At 42.0% G+C, this 18,093-nt stretch overlaps 2 protein-coding genes across 2 annotated transcripts; one reads left to right on the top strand and one right to left on the bottom strand.

The window, feature by feature from the left end:
• Window positions 1-1,032: 1,032 nt before the first annotated feature.
• Window positions 1,033-13,962, bottom strand: ints6l (integrator complex subunit 6 like). Its single transcript, XM_049740308.1, has 18 exons — window positions 13,663-13,962; window positions 13,456-13,533; window positions 10,524-10,673; window positions 8,587-8,676; window positions 8,271-8,454; window positions 8,055-8,183; window positions 7,609-7,772; window positions 6,155-6,307; window positions 5,933-6,065; window positions 5,621-5,715; window positions 5,429-5,539; window positions 4,682-4,897; window positions 4,474-4,600; window positions 4,264-4,406; window positions 3,929-4,160; window positions 3,275-3,658; window positions 3,010-3,103; window positions 1,033-2,901 (listed from the first exon to the last, which is right to left on the bottom strand). Exons 1-18 carry the CDS (start codon window positions 13,771-13,773, stop codon window positions 2,799-2,801), a joined length of 2,697 nt encoding a protein of 898 aa, XP_049596265.1. The 5' UTR covers window positions 13,774-13,962; the 3' UTR covers window positions 1,033-2,798.
• A 189-nt stretch (window positions 13,963-14,151) lies between these two features.
• Window positions 14,152-18,012, top strand: mospd1 (motile sperm domain containing 1). Its single transcript, XM_049740605.2, has 6 exons — window positions 14,152-14,569; window positions 15,728-15,996; window positions 16,082-16,157; window positions 16,329-16,561; window positions 17,202-17,363; window positions 17,450-18,012. The coding sequence occupies exons 2-6, from the start codon at window positions 15,843-15,845 to the stop codon at window positions 17,479-17,481; spliced, it is 657 nt and encodes a 218-aa protein (XP_049596562.1). The 5' UTR covers window positions 14,152-14,569; window positions 15,728-15,842; the 3' UTR covers window positions 17,482-18,012.
• Window positions 18,013-18,093: the final 81 nt, after the last annotated feature.

The raw sequence follows: 18,093 nt of genomic DNA, 5'->3' as shown, positions 1-18,093 counted from the left end.
TCGTTCCTCACTCACTCACTCACTCACAAGTCAACACATTAGGCATTTCCCACTGTATTCTGGTCTCCTCAGTTTAGTGTCTCACTTTTAGCTTCTTCCTCTTGCGTCATAAAAATCTAATGATTTAAAAGAACCCCGGGGTGTTTCTTGTGTTGTCCACTAGATATCAGGAGAAAGCCTTCATTGCAACATTTAAAGCTATAGTGACTCTAGACAATTTGGGAATGGACTGACCGAAAGTATGATTGTTGTACTGATCTTTTGTACGTACTGTATTGTATATGTACACGCATACAAAAATCATGCATCCACATATCGATTTACCTCAGGATGGGCTATTCGAGCCCAAGCCTGGCTGCCCCATCCCAGCTGATTTTGTACAGTGATGTGCTCCACTCTCTGGACAACTTCCTGAATAAGCGAGTTGCAGACCCCGCCTGCGCATGCGTAAAACAAGGCTACCAAACGACGAGCAGTTTTGCATGAGAGGCCTAGCTAGTTCTACATAGATGTATGCCTAACTGTAATGCTTGAAGCTTGCAGGTTTTATTTTAAAGGCCGTACATTTTAAGTGACAAACCGACAGGTGCACTTTGAGTCACGTTTTTCTGTTCTAATGAGGTTTAAAGGCTTCTTTGTGTAAAAAAAAACTTTCAAAGCTATTGTAATAGTTGTAAACCTTTGTTCATTCTTGACAATTTCCCTACAGAAAAAACCCAGAAGCAGGGCGGAGCATTTTCAGTAAAGAATTCAACTACAGAGACAAAGAGCAAGTTGACAATGTTTTTTTTTTTTTTTGCCAGGAATGTTTGCAGTGATACTAACTCACTTTTAGCTAGTAGCCTAAACCATTCGTGAGAGAGCAGAATCATCCAGTTGCCCCAACAGCAAAACGTAGAGTGCAAAAAGTAGCTCCCCCAGCACCTTACTTGTTATATATGTAAAACTAAATACGTGTCTAAAATACTGTTCCTACAATCATTTTTTTTTTAATTTAGACATCTTGCAAGCACACGTCTTTAAAACAGTTGATACCATTTTAGAGGTGGTTTATTTGTTTTGTACAAAAATCGAATAAAACTTCAAGTTTACAAAATTGACTTTCAAAATAGTTGTCTTCCTCTGAAATAAACAAATTCACAAAAATAATCAGTCTGCCTTATGAACGTGAAACAGTAGTGTACATTGGTCATGAAAACAACGGTTACGTCATCAATGTAACAGATGTAACTGTCAGCCGAGGCCACACAGATGCACAAATTCCTTCAAATGAAATTGACACACTGCCAGTCAGTGAAGACACACTATTGGGGTAAGAAATGTGCACGCATGACTTGGCATACGTTTCGGGACTTAAAATGAGAGATGGAATTTTTAGATCAGTGGTTATGGTTATGGTCAATTTGCTAGAAATCTGTGTCATCGCCAAAAGAGTGACATTGTAAAATGGGTGTGTGTTCTCAACGGACACGGACAGCTGCGCACAAGTAAGAAAACATTCTGTTGCTGTAAAGGAGGGTGACCTCTCTGCATTGCATCAACATACATACATCCTCTAACACTGATACTGTATCACTTAAGAACATCTGTGTCCATCCCTTTCAAACACTATTGCATGTTCTTTGTTTGCAGCATGTCAATACAGCTCTCAAATCGGGACAAAAACCATCCCAACATGTAGTATTTTCTATATCATTTTCCAATCATTTTTAGAACACATTTTTGAACTTTTGGAGGCATCTCAGGGTGATTGACCCCCCTATGCAAAACCAAATTTGTGAGTAAGTTTTCTGCACAAATACTGCTATTACCGGATTTACATGGATAAAATACTATATTTGCAAAACAAGGGGTAAAAAGCCAAAAAGTGAATCAGTTGAGATTCTGGTTTTATTTTTTGGCAACCAAATGAAACCGGGGATTAAAATAAAACCATTCTTAGTATGGAATTGTGGCGAGTCTATTTTAATAGCAATTCTACTTGCTACTTTTGGCACTGAATGTTCCCAGATTGCAGTAGTCCCCATAGTAAGTGATTTTTAGAGGACACCTCACAGGTAGGATGGACTATTTCAAACCTGTCTGACCCAAATCACATTAAAAACCTTCAGAGTGAGTTCAACTCAGCCATGCTAGAAAGTGCGCCCAAAATAGGCCCAATGACACTCCCTGCATGCAGGTGCCACAGGATATTAGACGGCTACAGTATGTGTTGAGTCATTATGTCTATAGGTTGGAATAGATAGAATATAATAGATTTATACTGAGATGTCTTTTACATTTTATAAATCTTCCAATTGTAAAAATTCTGCTTATTTGCATTGATCTTAATAATAATAATCCTGACCTCAACAGTACCTCTGGTATATGGTATATTGCTTTCCACAACGTAGAATTCTAGATGGAAAAAGAGAAGTCATGGCAGTTGAAACGGGAGGTCACGCCTTATTGTTTTCAAAACAGTGATTTAAGCTTCTGGAACAGGTTTCAGACCAGCTGAAGAAGGATGTGTGCTGCCATTTCAGGATGTTTTATGGCTTATTGTCTGTGTGTTTGTCTACCGAATGATTATGGATGTCGTCAGTCAGTATCAAGAGGATTACGGCATATTCATAAAGTCGCTCTGCTTATCCTCAATGAATGTGTCGTGCAGATAAGCTTTCCCTCGGCCGCTAACAGGATGTGACGTGACAGCATGTGGACTGTTCTCATAGAAGTGCCTTTGTCCCTATGTGTGTCTTTTTTTGGCCTCTCATTTTTGTCTTGTCCATGACGACGCAAAGTTCAACTGATGTTCCTTAACTGCCAGGATCGCTGTGTAGCTGTGATGGTTTCCCATGCTTTTCGTCCAATTTGACAAGGGTAAGCTCTAACTGCTGGATCAGCATTCGCTTCTTGAACCTGGAAGAGATTGTTGAGAAGGAGGGAGACGGATGAAATTCTACTACTGCATGCAGGTTTGAATTCACAAGCGTCTTGTTGTAAGACGTGATGCTCAACAGTCCTTACCTGGAGGCCTCTTTGATGGCGTGTTGGATAAAGTAGCGCTGGACATTGACCGGTCCTTTCACCTGCTGCAGTAGTCCTAGGATTGCCTCGAAGTCTGTGGACAGGAATAAAGACAAGAAACAAAGCTGAGTCATTCAGTATATGTCTCAAGCCACAGTGATGATCAGTCAAAACGTGCCAATTGATCACAAAAGCAGTTTTGGAAAACACTATTGTTACATTGTGTTGAGGAGAAGGAAACATGCCTCACAGGCTTTTTACTCACTTCTGCCAGGTTTACGGACCTCCTTGATGACCCGTGTCCGCAGTTCTGCTTGACTGCCATCTAGCGGTGGTATGAATATGGTCTCCAGCACTGCTGGATCCGTATCTGCGCTCTCGAACTGGCTCTGTGGACTCAGCCGCTCGCAGTTGTATCTCTCATCGAGTGACTGCTCCTCTTGAGTGTCTTGAATCATTGCTTTCTCCTTGGTTATATTAACCTCCTCCTCCCCCCGATCCACTGCTTCTAATGGAGCTTTTCCCTCCAAGTTGAGCGAAGGTTGGCTTCCTGTGACAAGGTCCACCTCACTGGGCCAAGTCTCCCCTGACTCAGGGCCAGGAGCAACATCACCATTACGCTCAGGAACCACCACATTGCCATCCAGCCCTGAAGACAATAATGATACAATGTGTTTAGCTTCTCTTGAAGTCCATGAAGTCTGTATGACAGGTGACTTCCTGATGGTAATCGGCCATCATCTCCCTTTTTAATGTTGTTTGCAGTTGGGTCTCTGACCTACCTGCCCACCCTTCAATTGTGAAAGTGCACAACCACGTCAATCTTTTGTTATCTTCCAGTTTACAAAAATGTGCCTGTAAGCACGTCGTTCTGAATTCCGCCTGATCTTTTCGACAACCATCGACCCTACAGTCCTACCTTTGTGCTGCGGTATGACTTTCAGGAGATTCGGTTGCCCCGGAACCCCAGCTGGACTCTTTCCAATCAGAATGTGGTTGGTGCCGACCGGTGGGGTCTGGGGCCGCCGTAGCAACGGTGACATACTCCGCCTTCTCTTCAGTGTGGCACCCACATTTGAGTCACTGGAGTTGGCCCTTTTCTTGTTTTGAGGGCCCAAGACAAACTCATCGGCCTCATCAATCATCATTCCCTGGGAAATACATCAGACAAACACAAGCATCATCTTGATGATGATTAACTACAAACAAAATATAGATCTGCTGACTTTAGGCGAGAGACAGATTACTTACTACCTTCTTATCTTGCTTGAAAGGATTCCCGAAGGTGTGTAATCGTTTCGGTTGATCGGGGTCGATTTCTCTCAGAGGAGACGGCATCATCTTCAGGTACTCCTGGTAGTTGCCCATCTGTGCCACCGGGATACTATGCAGGTAATCTAACAAACACAGTTCCTTAAGATTCTTTTTACATGTGAAATGGTTGAAAAATGGGATCCGACATACCTTCATCCTGCCCTCTGATTAGTTTCTGTGAAGTCCGCAGTAAGTTAGAGCGCATTCGAGTCAGCTGATCCAGAAGATTCCGTCTTGGAATGTCGTAGGCATTTCGATAAGCTTGAGGCTTCACATCCTGGGAAAAAAAAGACATGTTTGATTATTCCACACAAGTAAAACAAATATTTAATACAGCCACATGTTAACCTCCACCTACCTTGTTGAGCAGGGCGATCTGAAATCCGGAAAACTCCTTTAAGTTGATGTCCACCATGCGAAGTGGACCCTCGCCAGTGATTCCATGTAGTAGCTGCTTAAAATCTTGGCGGTGGGCCAGAGACAATGAACTGGAGTGGTTCTTCACCCTCATGCCAGTTTCCTGGGGAGCCTTCTTCCCCACAGATACGATCAAGCGCTCAGACTCGATCTTTGCCTTGATGAAGGACAAAAAAAGCTTCATTCGACAGGTCTGTGTTCAGAAACCAAATGTGCTCCTTTACTGATTATAAATGCTCATGAAAACATTTTCAGGCAAACGGGGATCTCACTGCAGCTACACGGTGTACAATGAATCCTTTAATACGGAGAGCCTCCAGGGCTGATCAATTCCCAAGTCCGACATGTGTGCAATGTGTGATCTTTTTCTTTTTTTTTTTTTTTTTACATCATAAAAGTCAGAACTTTGAACGATGGAGTGTCGAAACTTTTTTTATCCAGTGTAGTTGATTCCCAAAGAAATTCCCCTACGTGGCCACCGATCACTAGAAAAAGTTCGCTAGTAGAATTTATAAGTGTTAGAATTGATGAATTAATCGACAACAAATCGATTATCAATTTCATCGCTTCAAATGTTAATAAACATTTAGAGACATTAACTAAGGATTGTCCAAATCTTCTAATTTCATGCCCTCAAAAGTAAACTTTCAAACAACTGAGAGATGAGACTTAGGAATCCTATGTTTACCTGCTGGCTGAGCTTCTTCAGATAAGAGATGACACTGTAACTCAGACCACAGTCCATGCTGTCGGCAATTAAATTTGGTGCCCCCATCATCCTCAGGGCTTTTTTCAAAGGCTGTTAAAAAGACATTCAATTTTGCATGAACAAACGCAATAAAATGTCACAAAAGCTGCAGGGGTGAGCTGATTAACTTACCAAGAGGTAGTATGGAGGCATCGTCTTTAGGTACATCTCCAAGGCTTGTCGCCATTTGAGGTTTGGTTTTAATTTGTGCACTTTGAACAAGTCATCTGAAACAAGAAATCCCCAATTGACCCCTTATTAACAGCCAGACGCTGATAAAATATTGCTAATGTCTCTCCGCTACAAGTCTCTATGACCAATTCTGACTGCAAATGATGGCTGCATGGTGAAATTTGATCAGTAAGCTTTACACGATTAAAACCAGCACAGACTGACTGACCCAGGGGATTGGATACTGTGAAAAAGTTCTACAGTGTGTCTCACCAAGGAGTGGAAGGAGCACTGGGTAGTTATAAGGCATGACAAAGAGGTTGACACAAGTTAGAGTGGTGCTGGCTTTAAGGTAACCAAAAGGCTGGCCCAGGTCGCTTTGCTTCCCGCTGCTGTTCACAAACACCTGCGGGGAGAGGGTGAACAAATTTGTTTTGTGCATCAAATCACGAGAGCAACCTTGTTTGGGAGCATGATCTGAGTGTGAACATCTACCTGCCAGCACATGTGGGGAGACTTCCTTTCCAGAATGTATTGGGTGAGAGGTGAGGGCTCTAGTTCGTATTTATCAAACGGAAGTTTTTCTATCACCATTGGCTCACAGTCAACACAGGAGAAACGCACCACAGGGTGGGCAGTACGAGGGGGCTGGGAGATAGAAATTCACTTTCAGTAAAATTGTTTCTGTTGTCAGGGCATGGGTAATCCCAATAAACATTCACAGGTACGCATTAGGTACACTTTCACACAAAAATCTGCTGATCCAAAGATAGTATAGTTCTATGTTGACTTACACTGTTACAGAAGTAGTCGTGTAACAATAGAATTATTATTGTGGTTGTAGTTTGCAGTGGGTGTGGTTAGCATGTCTGCGTCTTGTGGATCTGAAGACTGTAAATGACTCAAGTGAATCGTTGTTTGTACTTTGTAGATAGGGCCTGAACACGCCTCCTATAATTTCCATTTGTCACGAAAATTGTTTGTTTTGTTTTTCCAAATGGATTACCTTAAGTCAAATCTAACATTGTATTGTGCCCAACGGTAGAATCTGGGTCAGTTATTGGACACGTTAATGTTGCTAAACAGTGATACGGATCGAGTTGTTAAAAACATCAAACATGCAGCTGTGCTACAAACCATTCGTGTCATTTTACAATTGGGGCTTTAACAAAGAAACCGTCACAGTACTCTATGTATTAATGTCTATGCCAGCAGCTGCCTGCCTGAATCGAGCTTGTGTCCCCGCTCGCTCCGGCAGCATCCAACAAGTGATCAAACTCCCTCTGATTGCTGTCGTAAGTGTGTGATAGGCTAGCATTAAAGTATAACTAAGACAAAGGCAATGACATACACTATCTAGCCAGACTTCATACAGTCATAGCGACAGTGTCTGAAGTAACAAAGTTCAAAAAGAATGTAAACTGTACGTTGTCGCTGGCCACTTTGTCACCCTCCTCCTTGCTAAATTAGTAGGAACTAGGAAGTGGGATTTCTTAATAGGAAGCAGATTTCTGCCCCAGCTGCCATTTCCCCTACACGCTGGTCTATAACTGTCAGAGGACTAGTGGTGACAACAAAACGGCACTTACGGTGACCTCACAACATCTCATCCGAGTACACAAATTATAAATCAATTTAATAATATTAACAACTTGGCTGGCAACTAGTCCAGGGTGTACCCCAGCTCACCTATGACCCTGAACAAGTGAGTAGATAATTAGCGGTAATGTACAAATGCATTGGACATCATAACAAAGGAGCAAAATCTTTTAAGAATTGTTTGTATGTAAAGTGCAGTGCAATCTACAACCACAACAACATACACAGCTTACAGTGACATAATAGCAGAGTTGTACATTTGATTCGACGCAGCAGTTAGTTCATGACAGATGCAAGATCAGCAGGCCAATTCCAACAAAGGGGGGGTTTGAACCTAAGTGTCTGCTCACCAGTGTCGGAGAGTTCTGGTCCGGCCAGAACGATTCCGGTATGGGCCAATGCCCAACTGGCACCCCTGTTTTGGGGTTGGGGCGCACATAGATGAGTTTGTGGCAACTGTGCCACAACTGTGGACTGAAGGACACAGTGGAGCGGCTTGACTCCACTGAGTTGTCTACAGAATAGAAGAGGCCATTGTTTGGTCAAAATATGGCATGTTAATCAGTGGTTACAGATGTTTTACATGGAGTTTTTTTGAAACAACAGATCTTCTTGACGTTGAGAATGGAAAAAAAATCCCAGTTTCTTTATGGCACTTAAGCTACATTTTTAGTTGTGCATCACTGCTCAAGATTAATTTCTACGGATTTTACGTGTATAAATTCTTCTTTTGAAGTAAAATGTCAAATTTTCAAGACAAGAACAGCTTTAACTCAGGATGACGTGGATAACTCACCTTCTCCAATAAGAGGTGGATCTGGCCCACTTTTCTCAAAATTAATGACAACGCCACTTTGGACTTTTTGGACAAGAGACTCTAGACACTGGTTCAGCATTCTTTGTGTTCGCACGCAGTATGATCGCCCTGAGACAAAAACAGAATATGTGCATAGGTTTGTCGAGCGCATAAATAAATAAATACCACAGGAAGTGAGTGAGTGAGCATGTCAACCTCCTGTGACTTCACACATTTGGGTGATGGCAGACTCATCGGTGGGGACGCTGCCAAGCTGCTCATTGTCTGCAGTAGCAGCTCCAGGGAGCCGAAGCACCAGCGCAAACAACCTCTGGTCCCAACGGAAGGGCTCTTTGGTGAGCTCACTGCCAGCCAGTGGTGAGTTAAGAGGCAGTTGAAGCTGCACAGGGGCAAAATGAAGGTTATTACATATGCACATCTCAGATCACCTGCCGTTTTCAGTGGCACAGAAAACACCATGGCAACACAGCAGTGTTGCTTGTGTGAGTGTGTGCGTGTTTTTTTCATTCACCTCCTCTGGGACCCCGGAACTGTGTGTGAGTTTGTTGCCATCAGTGATGGTGATGATTACAGAAGGCTCAAGGAAGAAAGGGTTACGGCCCTAAGAAGGAAACATCCAACATTCATCAAAAAAATTTAGACAAAGTAGTCAACGATCCATGCATTTGCAATTTGCTTATTACGTTGAGGGTCACAACAGGGCCAAAATGATAACCAGTCAAACACATGATGAGAGAAACAACATTCACATTCACACCCAGGAGCAATTAATGTTTTCAATGAACCTAACCTACATGATGTTTTTTGAATGTGTAAACTTGACATAAGGGCCAGCAAAAGAAGGTTGAAACAATAAAAGAGGTAAACGTGAGACAACTGCAGTGTATTTCAAAACTTCCACTAACTAGGGCTGTCACTATCAAATCATTTTAGAATCAATTATCATAACATCTCTTACATCTAGTAATCACCTAAAAAATATTCTAAACATTTGTTTTGTGATTTTAATCGAATCTTTCTCCCAGCCTTACTCCAAACTACTTGTGACCTTGTCGTCTGTTAGCCCCCTCTATTGGTGGAAAGTTAATACTGCAGTCAATGACACTTCAATAGGTTTTGCCACAGTGATTTTTTTTTTTGGTCACAGTATTTAACACGGACTACTCAAACAATATTTACAAATATATGACCATTATATAGACAGCAAATGCTGGTCATAAAAGATTGTTGTTGTAGCTTTGCGCCACTGTTAACAGCTTGAGTGGCTGTTCCGCGCACGAAACAGATGCCATCACGACTGCCCTGTAGAGGCCAGCCTTGTCTTACTGCAACGCAGACAGAGTGCTTAAAGAGATTTACACACTCCTGAACTGGGGTCACTACTTCACCATTGTAATCCACCCAGCCTTGTCATGAAGAGACGTGAGAGAGAAGTGAAGAATATGAAGCCAGATGGGGTGGATTAGAATCAGATGTCTCCTATGAATAAAGTCCAACTAACTAGAAGTTTTTACGCTAATCCTTCACTCAAGCAGTCAAAGTTCATGCGAATGTGTTAGAATTTACTTCTCAATTCACTGTTTAAGCACTATTATGATGGTCAAAACTGTAATTGTAGACTCACCGAGCAGCATAAGCACACCTAAAACATCAAATGCCAATAAAAGAGCTAAAACATTAAACTTTAATAAGATAATAATTAGGATACAGTATTTTCCCCTGTAGTGGCATCCACCCAGGGAATTACTACACCTCAAATAGACACTCTCTTTATGGAAAACTGGGTGTTTCCACTAGTTTGAGTTAATAACATTTAGTATGACATCTGATATCTGCAGGAGTCACATGGAAGGCATTCCCACAACACACATTGCCTGCACAGCAGACATGGCATCTGTAAAGCTCAACTCCTCGGTGGTCTTTAAAGCAAAGGAATTGCAAAATGTAAAAACTAAAAATGCCTTGCTACAGGCGGAGCAAAGACTTTATTATACATTTCTATGCGCTTTATTTATTCCTCTCATCTTTGTTTGTTACTCATGTGCAATGTTTGTACTATTTCCGTGTGAGCTACTGGAACCAGAATACATTAATCTTATCATTTAACAAATGCTAATAAAAATATACTATAATGTTTTAAAAAATAGCTGTCAGTCTGCCGCGGTACGGTTTTACGCCACTGCAACCAAAATACTTATTTTATTATGAACCTAATTGACAAAATCCATCAAAAAAAGATCATTACGGGAAGAGATCTTGTGTTGTGTCTTGTGAGGTTAGGTAGATATATTTACTGTTTTAGCCAGTGAGTGTACAAGCATACTGCATAATTTGTTTCATAAAGCCCTCTCCATAGGTGAGTGATTTGACTATGCACATCTTCTATTTTTTTTTTTTGGAAGCAACAAATAACACCACAGAGGAGGACGACAACATCACATACTGTACCTGTCCATAATTGTCGATGCCTGAGACGAGGCGGTTGAGGTTAAGCAGGTCAAAGGCTGTGCGAAGAGCGTGGCCTAATGTCGTCAACCCAGACGCTTGCAGGTTCTTCAGCTCACACATGAAGGTGGCATGGTTCTCCTTCCAACCTGCCTGAAATACAAACATTATGAAGTTGAACACAGTAGAACGGAATAGCTATGTGATTTAAACCCTCCCAAATTTCTGAAAAATGGCAAAAATTTTGTGCATTCTGTGCATTCTCTGCAGACTGTGAAAATGGCAAATACTGTGCATTCTCCACAGACTGTGTCTAAGCACTTTTCAGTTATCAAGATGTGAAAAAAAAAACCATTAGGTCAGACAAACTCTTCAAATATGCAGTAACACGCGTAGACAGATCCACAGAGAAGAATCTAATTTCCTACAGAAGGCTCCAGAAATACACCTCCCACTGCTGCCTGTTCTCTGTCAGAAGACACAGAGTCCTACGGGAGAGGATGAGAGTGTGGAGCTGCTCTTGGACTTTTTCACCAGTGAGGTCAAGTACTTCAGTGCTGCAGCTTCATGCTTAATCTAAGGATGACCTGCAAGATTACCACCATGGCATGTTGAAAAGGGAGGGGCAGAAGAGAGCAGAAGAGAGCGAGCAATGTGTTTGCTTAAAGTGTAGGTAGGTAGGTAGGTAGGTAGGTAGGTAGGTAGGTAGGTAGGTAGGTAGGTAGGTAGGTAGGTAGGTAGGTAGGTAGGTAGGTAGGTAGGTAGGTAGGTAGGTAGGTAGGTAGGTAGGTAGGTAGGTGAGAATAGAGTAAGAGTGGAAAAGCAGAATGTAGATGGAATCTCATTGAGGCTGCATGTACTTATGATATTAGGTCATTTGAGCCACAACTCTGAGCTACTGAACCAGGCTATACAGTAAAGCAAATCCACCCTCATGTAGGCTGGTAGACATATAAGGCCTTGCTTGCACTCAATAATTCAGATTATGGAATCTTTTTATTTTCTTCCCATCCACCAGCCTCTCTCTCCCTCTCTATCAACAATTTATTGCCTGTGCAACGGCACAATTGAGTAGTCCCATGCAGTAAAATCATGTCCTTCCATCACAATCCTCCGTTGCACTCATCAGGCAGACACAACATACGGGCAAGGTGACAAAAAACAAAGAGAGGCAGGATCAAGGGACAGACAATGTCTTAGCAAATTTAAGACCTGAGAAAATATGTAAACATAACCGTGAAATAAACAAATTAGTTGTTCAAACTGGATTTATTAGCAAAACAGAAGGTGTTTTTCTATTCACAGCGATAATGCTATCAAAACTAAATAAGGCTGTTTAAAATCAACACATTCTCTTATCACACCACCGTGCCACTTTGACGGTAGTACAGAATTCTTTGAGATTGAAAGAGAAGACTGATTGAAAATCAAGATCAAAACTTTGTGCCGCAATATGAATAGGGAATGATTATCCAGTGCGCATTTAATAATCATGGAGTAACAGCTCCATGTCATTAATCTAAGAATATTGCAGAGATCACGTGGATCCGAATGCACACCAACATTATGTTATTAGTATTTATTTCTTTTGAATTTGATTAGAGAAGAATGAGGGCAGAGGGTAAAATCAATGAAAAATAACACCTAGCATTTCTCAACCAATCAAATACAATCTATAAATTTCACATTGTATGTGACATGTCAATTATTTGAAATCATTTGATAAAGAGAATGCAACTTTGTGTCTTGCAGTGGCACTGATGCTGCAACTACAGAACTCCATGTCACAAAAACCGACACCATTGAGTGTCTACAGCATGTAACCTGTGGCAAGCAGAAGAGCAACCCAACAACTAAATGGCTGGTATTTCTAAAACTTTCAAACTCAACTTGGATATCAACACAGTTGTTAGACTTCAAAGGATGGGGTGCAAATGGCATGCAGTTCCAACAAATTATATGATCAAACTTTGGGATGAATTAAACAAATATAAAATGTTGCATTTGTGTATGTCCTGATTTGAATATGCATTGAATTAACTGGATTACATTGCAATTTTAACATGTTTTGTCCTTTGCTTGTAAACCTCTTTGGGTTGGTGCTACACACCGATAGGATGTACGTAAATTCATCCGCATAAAAACCCACAGTCCGCTGCCAGGTTATAAAACATGTCAAATAGATGACATGATGAGGGGCTCTGAGTAAATGGAGTGTATCACAGGTTGCATCAATTTTTGCCCACAGACAGTGGGTGTGTATTTTGGAGATGGGGGAGTTTTATTACATTATTATTATTGTTGTTGTTGTTGTTGTTGTCTACACAACAAGCGTAAATGGCAGAATCCTTTTAGGGAGATGGCCAGACATTCATTTGAATGCAATATGTAAACAATGATGAGTCTCTAGGATAATCCATCACACAGGGGCAGTGAGAGAGAGGAGAGTGAGGAGGGAAGAGTGGGTGTGATTGTGTGCTGAAACAGTGCTCACAGTATCGGTATGAAAAATAATCATCCTATATTGTTCCATTGCACTCACATCCAGTGAAGGAGGTTTATCAACTTTCAGCCCATGTTTGGCCAATGGTTATTCGCCAATAGGGCAGGGGGCGGGGTTAATGATGACTGACGGGTTCGTTGGCAAATGAGGATAGTGAACTGTGAAGGGAAAGTGACGTCTCAGTCGATAATAAATTTCTACGCCTCCATCTCAACGCCCGAGAGTTTCTCTACACAAAAGCAAAATGTCCGCTGGATGTAAGGAGGTAGCGCCGCTCTGCTTCTGCGGATAGCGCGAACAAATAAATTGCCGCTCTTTTGCTACCGGAAGGCCACCGAATGCTGGCAACACACAAGACGGACAATAAAAGCTCACGAACAGAAAAAACAAGTTGGACTGGCAAATGTAACAATTGTATCAGTTGCTAATTACCTTCACTCCGTATGGTGGATCATCGAATGTAACTAGCATGTACCTGTCGCCTCTACTAGCCGGGTCTCGGGCACGCAGCTGTCAAAAAAAGGAAAACCAAAACAACATATATTAATTTCGACCGATTTCGCTCAAGGAAGCCGACGCTCGCCAAAGAAACGTCCACAATTGCTGGGAAAATAAAGTCGGGGTAGAAGCGTTCGTTACCTTCATAAAGACCTCAACCGCGCCTTTAGCAATGTCCAGATACGTCGTACCCAAATAAGTGCGCTGATTCATAGAGGCGGACGTGTCTAACAGGAAAACTAAAATAGGCATTTTAAATGGAAAGTCGCGGTTGTATGTTCTTTTCTTTTTTTAATTAACAGTTATCCACATATGACCTATAGTACGGCCAAGCAGGTCACACATGTGCGTATATATTTTGTTATAATAAGCCCCCCCCCTCCAGAAGAGGGCCGCTGCCTCTGCCCTCCCTCTGTCCGCCTTTCCAGTGTTCTGGCTCGGCTCGCGCTGTTCAACTTCTGTTCCCAAACGAAAGGAACACCCCCTGCCTCCGCCCCGACGTCATTGGCTCAGCGGGCTTGCTATGGACACGCCCCCTGTGCGCCAGACCTATATAAACAAGGACCAGCAACGCGATTGACGTGATCGTGCTTCGTTTGTTCGTCCTGTCAACTCCAACTGTGTACTACACGATGACCGGTGGTTCCTTTTCTGTGTCGTGAATGCGTAATGATTCTAACATTAAATATACACTGATTACGTTTTTACTATCCAATTCTGAAAGCTGTCCCTGACAGTTAACATGGTTAATATGCCCTTGATTAGCGCAAAGATATTGGTTAAACATTACATCTACATGTATTTAATGCAACAGCACGAGTGTATGGTGCTCCAACGAAAGTAAGCAGCAAACACACTTGGTTGCTGTCAAGTCGTTTTGTTGACGTCTCTGCACGTTCTCGGAAGCCTTCCCAGAATGCAGCGCGAACTCTGCAGCCTATTTTGACCAAAAAGGGGGGGAGAGGGAGGGAAAGAGGCTAGAAAGGAATAGCAGTAAATTGGGTTCGGCACAAGAAAATCCCGGTGGTGACATAACCTGAGACTAAAGGTAATTTCTCTCTTAATTTTGATGCTGTCTTTAAAACGGTTCAATTCTCAAGTATGGCAATAGCGGCAGGACAATTTACTGGCGATTAGCATTTGGGTTAGCATAGTGTTGTCGTAGCATGCTAGTTGCAGGAATACAAGAACATAACTCTTCGGATGAAATGTCAGCAAATTTAAAACAGTTGGGGTCAATTGGTGATTGTTATTTGTAATCACCGTAAAATAACCTGTTTAAATGAACATCTCAACGATAACATGAAAGCTTAATGTGCATTGTAGATAAGCTTTCTTTTCAGACGATGAAGAGTCACAACATAACATTTCCTACATGACAACTCAAGTGTAAAATGGGAGCGTGGGTGGTGGCCACACAATGAAGAAGAGTAAATTAGTGACATTTTCAGAGTGTTTTTATGGAGCCTTGAGTGTTGCGACATCACGTCGCGCCCTCGTGTTCAGACTCTGAACATGAAAACATGTAAACAAATGACCGCGTGGAACAAGTTCTTGCCATGTATGATTGGATTCGAACTTTACAGACACTCGTCGAACAACTGTACAAATAGTTACAATTCTGTTACTCAACGGTGTAACTAACATCACTAACAAGATATTTGCGCTTTATAGACTAGTCAGTGAAGTAACATGGTCTCTTTATATATTTTCCTTTTTTTGTTACTTGACTTATTCTACAATCATTCACATATTTAGTAGATGTATAGTTTCTTAACGCGACTTTATTAATGAACACTTTAAGGATCGCTAACCAGCTCACTGCCACAAATATTACAAGAAACTCTCTATTTATGTATTTGTATGAAATAAAATATCTAATAAACAATGTCTTTTTTACATTTACGAAATAAATGTGTGTGTTTAATATGTTCACATACACTTGTATTTTGTTTGTTAAACACAAACTGACGAGTCGGGTTATAGTTTTTTGTTTATTTTAAGATATGTAATCAAAGATTAAATATTTAAATTTGACTAGTTAAACATTCTTCTTCCTGCATTCCATCAACACGACTGACTAGATTTATAAAAAGTTTCCCACTAAAACATACTCTGAGGCAATATTTCACGTCAGTGTTCACGTAATGAATGTTTTGACGGGAGGCCTTGTTAATACCGGCGTCCACCTCTGTCGCCCTCACAGTGCCATGCCATAGAAGCCAGGAGTACCGTTTTCTTCTACACGGACAGCCTGCTTGAGTTTGCGGAGCGAGGGCGGCAGGGCAGACGGGGGACGGAAAACAGCTCAGTGGGGGCCAATGCAGCAGCAGCATCGACAGCCTGAGCTGGTGGAAGGAAACCTTCCCGTGTTCGTGTTCCCCACTGAGCTCGTCTTCTACGCCGATGAGCAGACGTCTCACAAGCAGGTGCTCACCCTCTACAACCCCTATGAGTTTGCTCTCAAGTTCAAAGGTCAGTGGGCACACACGAGACAGCGCATGGACCTGATGTTTTCTCACTGGTCATTGATGTATATTTTTATTTCTCTTCTTCCCAGTGCTGTGTACAGCGCCAAACAAGTACACGGTGGTGGACGCCACCGGAGCTGTCAAGCCGCACTGTTGTGTTGACATGTGAGCCTCTTATTCTTGTTTGAACAAGCAAAATATTCTACTCACAAATGTCGGGGTAATTCAGTCTTTCTGATTGCATCGAGGCCACCAGAGAAGGTTTTGCTTGCTCTGATGGCACACCACTGATTCCCAGGAATTAACTCTCCTATCTAATCTACGTACGTGTTGCAGCGTAATCCGACTCCGAGACGTGCGACCATGCCACTACGGCGTGTACGACAAGTTCCGCCTGCAGGTGTCAGAGCAAAGTCAGCGCAAAGCTCTGGGCCGCAAGGAGGTCACGGCAACACTCCGTCCCTCTGCCTCCCAGGAGCCCGGCGGCCTCCGTTCTCAGGATGATGAGCGCAGGGCCAAAGATCAGATGGCGGACAGCGAGTTTTTTGAACAGACTGTTTTTCAAACAGGTAAGGGTGACCACTAGAGAGAGCCAATTGCTCACATTTGGGGACTCTTCCTCCGAGCAGCCTTTGCCAATGGGTAACATGCGTTAATTGATTAAGAAGCAGGTGCACATTTTCACAAATTTCCTAATCCACAAGTGTTTGATCCACGATCTTATTACATTCCCAAGAAGGTATACTTCCAGCAGTACGCCTGACTTTCTTTTTTTTATAACAGCTGATGTGACGACGTGACACTCAAAAGGCCAAATGCTACTTCCCTTTGAAAACATTGTTGATCAATTGTTTGATCTATTCACACGATGTCAAGATCTGAGCAAACCGATTAAGAGGACTGTTTAAATACCAATTGTTAATTGAACCGGGAACTCTATCAGTCTATTCGTAGATCCCAAAACCTGTTGTGGATTTTTCCATTCACCGTGCTGTTACAAAACGACAAAAAAAGTGCCCAAACCTTTTGTTATTCGTGTATTTTGTCTTTCTCAACATCTTTTGTAGTTGATCCCAAAATGGCATCTTCCGCTGTAGCATTTACTCAGTTTTTATCCTCATGTCATAATTGTTCACTTACAGTCTGTTTGTTAAAAAAAACAAAACAAAACAAAAGAAACTGTTTTGTGCAATGATGCGTGTCCCTCAGAAAGTCGTCCTGCCGCCGGAGGGCCCAGTTTGTTGACGGTGCTACTGGGGCTGGTGTGTGTGGCCGCCCTGATGCTCCCAACTCTGGGGGAGCAAGAATCCACTGTGCCTGTCTACCTCCACTTAAGTGTTAACAAGAAACTTGTAGCTGCTTATGTTCTTGGTAAGATGAATACCGTTTTTTTACATGCACAAGATCAATTGAATTAGGAGTTAAGTTTTATTCATCCTTGTAATTGTTTCATTCAGGACTTCTCACAATGGTCATCCTACGCACATGAAAGGCATGAAGCGGAGGGGGCCAAATTATTCAGACATTGCCACACACCACTACTGTTTCATTAGCTGGCTAAAGGAGGAGATGTTCTCTCCCAACATGTCTTCGCTCCTGAAACATTCGAGTGTTTTCTCTTTCGAATGCAGGTTTGTGTTTGTGGCACATTGATGTAAACAGACCTGTGGTGGGTCCTCAGGGGACTCCGTCCCTAAGCAGGACCTGTGAAGAAGCATGATAGCCTCGAGCTTCCTAATGCTATGAAACTGAAGTGAGCAGCCGTGTCAAAGAAGATGCATCCTACATGTATATAAAGCCATAGCAATTTTCATATTGTATTTACTAGTAACCGACATTGATGTTTCAAGTCATGTAAGTGTAGAGAAACAAAGACAATGCAGTTTTCTGCATGGATCAGTACCTATCTGAATGCATATTCTTCCCCCCCAGCAGTCATGTCAACAAAGGCCTTTTGCTCAAAATAATTGTACTCTTACAATATTCTGAACATTTAATAAAGTATGTCAGCCTGTTATAACTGATCATTTTATTTGGTTGTTGACAGCAGAATGTATGACATCGGACACAACAGACATTAATAATTTATTTAGTCTTTGAT

The sequence above is a fragment of the Syngnathus scovelli genome, chromosome 1 (assembly GCF_024217435.2).
Source record: "Syngnathus scovelli strain Florida chromosome 1, RoL_Ssco_1.2, whole genome shotgun sequence".
NCBI classification, from domain to species: Eukaryota; Metazoa; Chordata; class Actinopteri; order Syngnathiformes; family Syngnathidae; genus Syngnathus; species Syngnathus scovelli.
The sequence above is the reverse complement of the archived record's forward strand: the minus strand, read 5'-3'. Positions and strand labels throughout refer to the sequence as shown.